At 36.7% G+C, this 11,772-nt stretch overlaps 1 protein-coding gene across 1 annotated transcript; it reads right to left on the bottom strand.

The window, feature by feature from the left end:
• Positions 1-6,189: 6,189 nt before the first annotated feature.
• LOC138316990 (probable G-protein coupled receptor 139) lies at positions 6,190-8,905 on the bottom strand. Its single transcript, XM_069258624.1, has one exon. The coding sequence runs from the start codon at positions 8,903-8,905 to the stop codon at positions 7,652-7,654; it is 1,254 nt and encodes a 417-aa protein (XP_069114725.1). The 3' UTR covers positions 6,190-7,651.
• Positions 8,906-11,772: the final 2,867 nt, after the last annotated feature.

Genomic DNA, 11,772 nt, shown 5'->3' with positions numbered 1-11,772 from the left:
TTTTGTCAAGTTTCCTGTCACGGAAGTCTCTACAGACCAAGTATGTTTTCTTATCATACGTAAAGAGCAAATAAAGAGATGTTTACTTCAGATACTTTGACTTACCCGCTGAAGCTGTCATAAGCCACTATCTACGATGTATATTTTGCAAAGGAAAATAATGCATTTAAGGTAACATACAGGGTCACCGATCTCTGTGCCTTTAAAAATATAACCCTGTGTTGTTGCTTAGCAACATTTCCTCCATTAAGGTAATCGGTCAGATCAATGGAAATCTCACGTTCACAGTTATTTTGGTGCTCAAATTAAAACGGAAGTAAAAACAAATAACATTGGGTTTTAATGCGTTTATCAGAGGGATTAGACATTTGAAAGAAGGATAAAGCGTTTTTACGATTTCTTGTCTTAAATATGCTAGTGTTATCACAATTTCCATAGACACTCCATATTTAGACACTAGGTTTCCATGGGTAATGAAATGTGTAAGGTTCGATTTAAATAATAATGAAATGACATGAGTTGGATTGTTCTACTTTTATTTAAGAAATAGGATATATAGCCTCTTTAATATTTTGCTTAAATGTTTCACTTGAAATGTCTTATATAGTGTACTTACATAACATGTCTTTATATTTTATGGTATTTACGGTATACGAATAATAAAGTCATATTTTGATGTTTATATTTTCGATATCCGATTTATTAAACAGAATTATATGATTTGATCATTTATTGCACCCACTGTACTCCATACACGACAGCTTGTCATACCGCAACGTCGTCGTCTTCCAGTAAAATTTGTTTTGCAGTCGTGACCGCGCGCCATGGTTATTCAATCATCAAAATCATTTTTATCAAATTAAATTAAATTATCGTCGCAAACGTATAGTCTTACACGAGAAATCTGATAAAAACCCCAAGTATTGAATTATCTTGAATCTTTTATAGTTTCTAAAAGGTCGCTTAAATCATCTTAATAACTATCGATGTTTGTTATTCAAATATCTGCAAAACAACATATCAAATTATTAAGAAATTAAAATTTCAATTTTAGGCACATCGATCTAGCTGTGTTAATCATACAGATAAAAGTGTTGGGAAGGAGATAATCATTTAGGCATGCACGACTGACGTATGCGTCTCAAGCTGGGCTACATTATCTAATATGATTCTATTATGTAAGTTTGTCCATTGATGTTAAGTAAACGACATATCATTATATCATTCTACTCAGGTCAATAGTGTATTAATATTTAATTTCTTTGCTCAAATAGACTGGCTGGTTTATCAATTTTTATTTGAATGCAGTACTCCTCACTACAATCTCACATCTTCTGTTCTCTCCGCCTACACGTTTATGAGTCAGTTTTCGAACCCATCCCTAATTCCTAAGCCATTCCCCGCCTTCTATTTAGCTAAATCAAATTCTAGATTTCTCCTGTTTTTAAAATCCTTACTCACTCCCCGCCTTCTGTTTAGCTAAATCTAATTCTCTTCCTAACCTACTCCCCGCCTTCTGTTTAGCTAAATCTAATTCTCTTCCTAACCTACTCCCCGTCTTCTGTTTAGCTAAATCTAATTCTCTTCCTAACCTACTCCCCACCTTCTGTTTAGCTAAATCCAAATCTCTTCCTAACCTACTCCCCACCTTCTGTTTAGCTAAATCTAAATCTCTTCCTAACCTACTCCGCACCTTCTGTTTAGCTAAATGTAATTCTCTTCCTAACCTATCCCCGTCTTCTGTTTACCAAAAATTAATTCTCTTCCTAACCTACTCCCCGTCTTCTGTTTGGCTAAATCCAAATCTCTTCCTAACCTACTCCCTACCTTCTGTTTAGCTAAATCTAAATCTCTTCCTAACCTACTCCCCACCTTCTGTTTAGCTAAATCTAATTCTCTTCCTAACCTACTCCCCACCTTCTGTTTAGCTAAATCTTATTCTCTTCCTAACCTACTCCCCACCTTCTGTTTAGCTAAATCTAAATCCCTTCCTAACCTACTTCCCACCTTCTGTTTAGCTAAATCCAAATCTCTTCCTAACCTACTCCCCACCTTCTGTTTAGCTATATCTAAATCTCTTCCTAACCTACTTCCCACCTTCTGTTTAGCTAAATCCAAATCTCTTCCTAACCTACTCCCCACCTTCTGTTTAGCTAAATCTAAATCTCGTCCTAACCTACTCCGCACCTTCTGTTTAGCTAAATGTAATTCTCTTCCTAACCTATCCCCGTCTTCTGTTTACCAAAAATTAATTCTCTTCCTAACCTACTCCCCGTCTTCTGTTTGGCTAAATCCAATTCTTCTTCCTAACCTACTCCCCACCTTCTGTTTAGCTAAATCTAAATCTCTTCCTAACATACTCGTCGCCTTCTGTTTAGCTAAATCTAACTCTCTTCCTAACCTTCTCCCCGCCTTCTGTTTAGCTAAATGTAATTCTCTTCCTAACCTACTCCCCGTCTTCTGTTTAGCTAAATCCAAATCTCTTCCTAACCTACTCCCCACCTTCTGTTTAGCTAAATCTAAATCTCTTCCTAACCTACTCCCACCTTCTGTTTACCTAAATGTAATTCTCTCTCCTAACCTATCCCCGTCTTCTGTTTACCAAAAATTAATTCTCTTCCTAACCTACTCCCCGTCTTCGGTTTGGCTAAATCCAAATCTCTTCCTAACCTACTCCCCACCTTCTGTTTAGCTAAATCTAAATCTCTTCCTAACCTACTCCCTACCTTCTGTTTAGCTAAATCTAATTCTATTCCTAACCTACTCCCCACCTTCTGTTTAGCTCAATCTTATTCTCTTACTCCTAACTACTCCCTCCCTTCTGTTTAGCTAAATCTAAATCCTTCCTAACCTACTTCCCACCTTCTGTTTAGCTAAATCCAAATCTCTTCCTAACCTACTCCCCACCTTCTGTTTAGCTAAATCTAAATCTCTTCCTAACCTACTCCCCACCTTCTGTTTAGCTAAATCTAATTCTCTTCCTAACCTACTCCCCACCTTCTGTTTAGCTAAATCTAAATCTCTTCCTAACCTACTCCCCACCTTCTGTTTAGCTAAATCTAAATCTCTTCCTAACCTTCTCCCCACCTTCTGTTTTGCTAAATCTAAATCTCTTCCTAACCTACTCCGCACCTTCTGTTTAACTAAATCTAATTCTCTTCCTAACCTATCCCCGTCTTCTGTTTACCAAAAATTAATTCTCCTCCTAACCTACTCCCCGTCTTCTGTTTAGCTAAATCCAAATCTCTTCCTAACCTACTCCCCACCTTCTGTTTAGCTAAATCTAAATCTCTTCCTAACCTACTCCCCACCTTCTGTTTAGCTAAATCAAAATCTATCTCTTTCCTAACAAAGTAAATCAAAATCTATTCCTAACCTACTCCCCACCTTCTGTTTAGCTAAATCTAATTCTCTTCCTAACCTACTCCCCACCTTCTGTTTAGCTAAATCTAAATCTCTTCCTAACCTACTCCCCACCTTCTGTTTAGCTAAATCTAAATCTCTTCCTAACCTACTCCCCACCTTCTGTTTAGCTAAATCTAATTCTCTTCCTAACCTACTCCCCACCTTCTGTTTAGCTAAATCTAATTCTAAATCTAATTCTCTTCCTAACCTACTCCTCACCTTCTGTTTAGCTAAATCTAAATCGCTTCCTAACCTACTCCCCACCTTCTGTTTAGCTAAATATAATTCTCTTCGTAACCTACTCCCCACCTTCTATTTAGCTAAATCTAATTATCTTCCTAACCTACTCCCCACCTTCTGTTTAGCTAAATCTAATTCTCTTCCTAACCTACTCCTAATTCGCGACTGCTAATTTGTCATGGCTCAACTGCGAATTAGTTATGACTCGACCGCTAATTCGTTGACCTCTACATTGTGGTTTTGACATTGTTGGCGATGTTAGGAGTAGGATTTGTGTATTGAGGTGAATAAATAACCCATTTTTAAAATAACGTTTCATTATCTGTCTATATTGAGAGCATATGGAAAGGTTATTATTGTTTTTAATTATTAAGGATAAACGTGAAAATATAGTTTTATGTTATGGAATTATGGCTAAAAAATCTGAGCGTACTCTAAATATATAAAAGCGTTTATGATGAGAGTATACTCAGAATTTTACGGAGAATAAGTTCGTTTACAATATCCGACAGAGTATCGATACCTTTACCATTCCGTAAAATTGGTGTAATAAAACCGGAAACTAACATACTCTTACATGGGCCTATCAGGTGGACAAGGATATCTCAATCCGAGTGAAGTATTTTGACTTATCAACCCGAGACTTGCCGAGGGTTGATGGTCAAAATCTTTAATGAGGGTTAAGATTAATAGAATCTTATATGGGTCTGTCAAGTGGACAGAGATTTCTCAACCCGAGTGAAAGATTTTGACTAATCAGCCCGAGACTTGCTGAGGGTTGATGGTCAAAATCTTTCACGAGGGTGGAGATGTCCCTGCCCAACTGACTTGCCCATTTAAGATTCTTTTTCTCCCATATTTAAACGAGAAATGGTGAAAATTCAGTCGACATGAATGTTACTGAACGTAAAAATGGTCGCCGCATGTATTGATGAGGTCACTGTCTAACGCTTGTACCCCGGTAAAAGATAGAGTTATCTTTTCCCTAGCAATCGCGGGATAATTCTGTCAAGTATCGGAGAAATCCCTGTCCACCTGACTGGCCCATGTAAGATTATTTTTTTCTTATATTTTAACGAGAAATTATGAAAATTCAGTCGACATGAACGTCGCTACATGCATAAAAATAGTCACTGCATGTATTACTGACGTCACTGTCAAGCGCGTGTGAGCTATCTTTTCCCTACCCCGGTAAAAGACATTTACCTTTTCCCTGGCAATCGTGGAATGACCCTGACAAGTATGGGAGAAAAAACAATCATGTCTATCATATCGCGTTAAATTATGGAGAAAAACATCAAGTGTCCAATAGATCGTCTCCTAGGAAAGTTTTGTTCATTATCATCTTAGTGAAAAATAATGATTTTTAATGGTTAACTTTTTCCTGTATTCGATATCTTTAGGTTAACAACATGTTTTCACAATCTTTCTTTCCCTAGAAGTTGATGTTAGGTCAACGCCTGTTCAGAATTTCTACATATAGCCGGGGCAATTGTGGTCAGTATCGAGTTTCAGATTTAATGTCTTCCGGGATACTGAGATGCTGTACTAGGCTGATATCAGTGATGAGTACTGAATGGCTTGTACTAGTCTTTGGTCTATGTTCTGCAGTGTACATGTAGTTCCAGAAACTTCATATTTACTTTTCCACCAAAGACAGACGTATTTTAAATGACATCATTTAGTAATAAGACGACAGAAAACTCTAAGAGTCGAATTTATAAGTACATGAACTAATCTGTTTGTTATGTAAACAGGTCAAGCAGTATACCACAACCATACTTTGTAGTCTTGCATGTGACTTTAAACAAATTTTATTGCCATAAATTATTGACAACAGGGATTGGACACAAGTTTTGCCAACTTAGTAACGTTCTCTCCTCTAGTATTGCATGTGTCAATACAGCGACACAATAACACAAATTAAGGTATGTTCTCTCTAGTTGTGATGAAAAATATATGAAAAAAATCTTTTACGTGTATTGAGCTTAATATTTTGCTAAAAGTTTTCTATTTGGCCTTAGTTTTATTACAGTTTATCTTAATGATAATAACAAAGAATCAGAGAAACCGGTGATAGCCAGGGGAAACCAGCGACCTCAGATCAGTGTCTTGGGACAGCTGCAGAGTGCTTGACCTGAGGTGGAGAACAAAAGTCAGTGGTAGATGTTGATACATATACAGCTAGACAACCGCAGACTTGTTTTAATATTGACAGTCAAGTGTTTGGGAACTATGACCTCTTTCTTGGCTATGATAATATGATATATGATACAATCAAGATACATTGTGACATTATCAGTGTTTTGATAAGTTTTTGAAATATTAGTTCTGCTTATTGCTCGTAAAATAAAAACTTGACACTTTTGTCTTTCCTAAACCTCGCCAAAGGACACCTGGTATAGAAGGAATTGTTTTTGTACTTGTTCACAAGGTTTATCTCATAAATCTACGTTTTACTTTTGATATACATCCCTGTTTTAAGGTTTGTTTAAAGGCATTGTATTGCCTCATTCATTAGTGAGAGATATCCCTGTATCGAAACAAAACAACATTGTTTTTATGTTTCCAGTAATTTGAATGTAAAAAGAACAAAATAATAAAACAAAGTCGTTGATAAGCATTAAATTAGCGCTTTCATTTCATGATCACTTCTTCGATAACATTAATAGACAACATCATCGGCTCAAACTAAATTCCATAATATCACAACTTGTTTTTGAAATTTTTATGTTTTTAATTTAGATTCTATGTATAAGATAAGATCTGATCAGATAATACAGCTGCAAATGTATCATAATAAATGATACTTCCATTTGGTTTTGTTCAGTAAAATTAGATTTTTTGACGTCACAAAATACATTTTCCTGGGTATTGATGTATTGGTCATTCTCGATACTCCTGGGATTACTTTCACTGTCGTTATATCCACCCCTGGACTATCTCATAGTAAAAGGCAGTTCAGGGGGAAAACTGACCAATCTCAGGCCAGCAGATGCTTCATTTGAAGAATACAAGTTCAAAGCCAGATAATACACCGTTATTATATAAACTACCTGTTCATGACTTGTTACACACAGAGCCTTCAATTTTTCTATGACATAGCCCAAAGATGGATATAACGACAGTAATAGTAACCCCTAGATTATCGAGGATACGCTACATATACATGTACTACGGTATGCTGATTTAATTAATCATTTTACAACAGAGATATTTTTACATCTTTATTGATATGTGACTTTTAAACAAAAATATAATTCGAACGTTATTTTCACAACACTCCCACGCATCCACACGTTTAAACAGGGGTACAAAAGGAACCATTGCGTTACAATAGGCCTGAGTTGAGTAGCTTCAGTCGCTGCTTGTATAGACCATTAAAGTGGCGATTAATGTTTGACAATTAATGCATGTTCATCTGAGATATGAGTCTTTTTCTCAACGTTTTAGACTAATTATAACAATAACAATATATATATATATATTATCATACATATCAACAACGAATTATTACATATTCAACAGTGGTTATCGTGTTATGTACTGTATGACAATATATAGACATCACATATGCTCAAACTTTATAAATGATAACGAGTGTTTAATTGTTGAATTGCAGCAAAGTGCAATGTTAGCATTGCATTGCACAGCAGAACCAGCACTGTTAATTGTATCAATGATTCACTTGATTTCTGCTGACAATTATGACAATACATAATCAATAAAATTACAAAAGCTCAAATCTCTGTTATAGATACTGTGAACCAACTTCCTTATACGGCTATGGAATTTCGCGATTTCCATTTCAAAGAAGTTCGTGAAGACCAACATTCACGAACTTATAAATTGAATAAAATTATCTATCAATATAAACGATGTTGATGCTAATTCGCGGAGATAAAAGATTTGCGAATTAACTTACATAGCGAAATTCGCGAAGTAAATCGCACGAATAAGGCAGTTTGTTTACAGTGTCTCTCTTTACATGATGGCATGCTTAACCCTATATTGCTGTTTCGTTACTGGTTTTATGACTACATGCGTTGACGTTGGTCCTTGAGCAATACAAATGCTGGCTATGGTCAGATACGTTGGATGTATTGGAACCAGAGCGACGACACACCATTCTAAATACAATGTTACGGAACTTCTGACCAGTGGCACAGTACAGAAAAAAGTTAATGGAATGATTCAAATACATGAGCAACTCGGCAATGGTTCTGACTAGCCAACACTTGGCCAGTATTGCGGCGTCGTTTTGGAATTCGTCCTGCCATACCCGAGTCACAATCATGACGATGTTCATTGGTAGGGTTGTTATCAGAAATGTGAACGATATGGTCAACAACATCACCGTAAGTTTAGTGTTGGTGTCTTTTGTACAACGTCGGCTTTCAGCTTTCATTAAAGAACCGTTTTGTAGTACGTCCCGACCATACGTGGCCTTTATAACCTGTCGGATTATCATGATGTTTAACATAACGATGATAAGAGTAGGCGAAAAGGAATAAAACAAGGCATCAATCCAAGGCCAGACAACCTCTACCAGGCGTTTGTGCGATAAGGCACCCTCACACTTATACACAACATGGTTGTTATAAGTTTCCTTGATTAAATCCACTGTCCATAGTAAATGTATGTTGATAGCCAGGAATAACAATGCCAGTAGACACACGATTTTCCTGGCTCGGGGGATGTTACAGAAGTAAGAGGCTCTAAGGGGGTGACAAACAACTATATAACGTTCTATAGTCACGGCTACTATCAACCAGACGGAATACTGACTCGTACTATAGGCAAGCACCGCTATTAGTTTACACAACAAACGGGATTCCGTTTGTAAATCGATGTTAGTTATCTCTCCTAGCCACTTCCGGAATAATCCAATGAGCAAAACGAACGAGTCTGCTATAGAAAGAGCAGCTAGGAATGTATTTGTTGACATTCGATTCATGGTTTTGTGACGGAGAATTAAAAATGATAAAACATTTCCCACAGTCCCCAGCAGTAACAAGACTGGCGGCATGTACATCACCATTGCTGTATGAATGCGGTACTCCTTGTACCGATTCAGGTCCTCCTGGTTGACAGATTGGTCAGACTCAGGAATGAGGCCAGCGAGATGCATAAGGCCCCAAATCTGGTCATGGCTAAGTTCCTCCTCTGGGATTGACACATTGTTAGTATCGAGGAACTGGTGCAATATTGCCAATATTACGGAAATGTTAGATTTATAGATATCAACACCCTCCTCCATTTAGGCATCTGTATCTGAAAAAGATATAAGAAGAAATAGATGATAATAAGGATGTTGTCGTTCGATGTCTTTCACATTGTGTACATGTATATGTAAGCTAAATCATTCTTTATCAATCAAGTGATTTGTAAATGCCTTACATTGTTCTGTAAACTACTTCTGCTGTCGAAAGCTTTCGATACTATTATTATTCATCAGCAAACGTATAACACATTAGAGTTGAAAATTAATTTTACCAGAGGCCAAACATGGTCTACAACTGTAATTGTAAAGTGACTTCTTCTGTATGACTTCATTTTAACGTGCATAGAACATCAGAAGCAGGCATTGTATCTGTTGTTACTAATGTTTATGAGCATCCTGATACATGTTTGTCAATGGTTTTGATGATTACTTACATAATAAATTGTAATTACTTGTTTAGTTCATTAAAACGTTTGGTTTCAAATACCTTTCTGGAGAAAGAACATGTCAAAATCGGCAAATTATGGTACATATAACTTGTAATTATAAATATCCTCCTTTTGTTTGTAACATCAGACAGGTAATGTTTTAAAAGAATAATGCCGTAATTATTAAACACTAACGACCATTTGATTTGAGACCACCTATTTATAAAAGGACTGTGCTTTTACATGATTTCAGTCAGACCTGGTTCCAAAACTCCATACCTTTGGTAGTGAATATAAATCCAGTCACCCTTCTTTAAGTTCCATCAATGAATATTGATTTTCAGAATACATTTCCTCAATAGACTTATTAATAAGACAGTTTCTATACTTTGCTCACAAATACCCCACCATTGCTATACTCCTCCCTTTAAAAGAGAGATAACTTGGTGATGGCAACTATAACACTGTCCACATGAAGTATGATCACTTCGGCAGTGGCCACAGCTTATTGACAAACCTCTGCGTGTTGCAATTTTATACCAAACACCTGTTAATCATGTGAGACAAGCTCAAGGACTGTTATATATGGATATTTATTATGTTAGGGAAGGGCCAGTTGTTTTGGTGACTACTAGCAATGGCGATAGGGGTTAGAATAAGGTTATTTCAGAGGACTGCTAGCATTGTCTTTAATGAGTACAAAAGGGTTATTTCAGGGGCAAATAGCATTGTCTTTTACGAGAACACAAGGGTCATTTCAGGGGCAAATAGCATTTTCTCCCATACTTCACAGGGATATCCAGTGGTTGCTAGGGAAAAGATATCTCTTTCTCGCACCTCGGACAGGGAAATCTCACATGATACCCAGTGCTAGATTTTTCTATCTCGTCCGATCTGTCTGGTACCTTTACGCGATTTTTGGCGGAATTTTACGCCATTCATGTAACAGTCCGCGCAATGTGACGTCATACTCTCGAATCAATGACGTCACACGCTTCAGACAATCAATATTATTAGAAATATGTACATTCAGCATTTACCATGCATTGTTTGGTTGTTGTTTTTAATGATAAAAATAGTATGTACCGATTGATCAGCTTCTTTCTTTGATAAACCGAACTATAATTTTACGCGGAATGACTGAAATCGAAGCGCAGATGAAATGGTCAATCGGCTTTGAACCAGGAGGCCCAAGACGGGATAATTTTACTCTGAATGCGTTTATAGATGGTTTTATTATATCTTAGAGGCGCGAGAAAAAAAATCTATTACCTTTAAGTGATCAAGATTGGGTTATCTCAGTCTCGGGCTAAGATTTTGTAACATCCCAACCTCGGCTAACGCCCCGGTTGGTATTATGTTACAAAATCTTAGCCCTCGACTGAGATAACCCGATCTCGATCACTTACATGTAACAGATTTTATTAATCTTACACAGGGGGGTGTAAGACAGCTCACACGCGCTAGACAATAACGTGACGTCATCAATATATACGGCGTACCTGCGATGCGCATTGTAGATGACGTCATAAATTTTGACGCATAACGACGTTCCTGCGATAATGGCGCGATGAAAAAGCTGCAAACTAAATGGAATTTCATAAAAAAATTCTACTATGTATGGGAGAAAAAGAATTTTACATGTGTCTGTGAAGTGGACAAGGATATCTCAACCCTCGTGAAAGACTGGCCTCGGGTTGACCGGCCAAAATCTTTCACTCGGGTTGAGATATCCCTGTACACTTCATAGACCTATGTAAGATTCTATTAGTCTTTTCCGAGAACAAAATGGTTATTTTAGGGGCAAATAGTATTGTCTTTTACGAGTACAAAAGGGTTATTTCAGGGGCAAAAAACATTGTCTTTTACGGGAACAAAAGGTATATTTCAGGGCAAATAGCACTGTCTTTTATGAGTAAAAAAAGTTATTTCAGGGGCAAATAGCATTGTCTTTTACGAGTACAAAAGGGTTATTTCAGGGGCAAATAGCATTGTCTTTTGCTAGTGGAAAAGGGTTATTTCTGGGGCAAATAGCATTGTTTTTTACGAGTACAAAAGGGTTATTTCAGGGGACTGCTAGCATTATCTTTACGAGTACAATAGAGTTAATTTCATTGCATTAAATATCACAAGAGATAAAAATGTACTTTTATTGAATGTCCTTCAGTATTGACTATCAATAATTGGGAAAACTAGACGAAATGTCCTTCAGTATTGACTATCAATAATTGGGAAAAACTAGACGAAATGTCCTTCAGTATTGACTATCAATAATTGGGAAAACTAGACGAAATGTCCTTCAGTATTGACTATCAATAATTGGGAAAACTAGACGAAATGTCCTTCAGTATTGACTATCAATTAATTGGGAAAACTAGACGAAATGTCCTTCAGTATTGACTATCAATAATTGGGAAAACTAGACGAAATGTCCTTCAGTATTGACTATCAATAATTGGGAAAACTAGACGAAAT

The sequence above is a fragment of the Argopecten irradians genome, chromosome 2, assembly GCF_041381155.1.
Source record: "Argopecten irradians isolate NY chromosome 2, Ai_NY, whole genome shotgun sequence".
Taxonomy (NCBI): domain Eukaryota; kingdom Metazoa; phylum Mollusca; class Bivalvia; order Pectinida; family Pectinidae; genus Argopecten; species Argopecten irradians.
This window is presented reverse-complemented; position numbering and strand designations above follow the sequence as displayed.

Bases quoted from the DNA above. Each gene is read 5' to 3' on its own strand.
- LOC138316990 (XM_069258624.1), bottom strand. From the start codon at position 8,905: ATGGAGGAGGGTGTTGATATCTATAAATCTAACATTTCCGTAATATTG.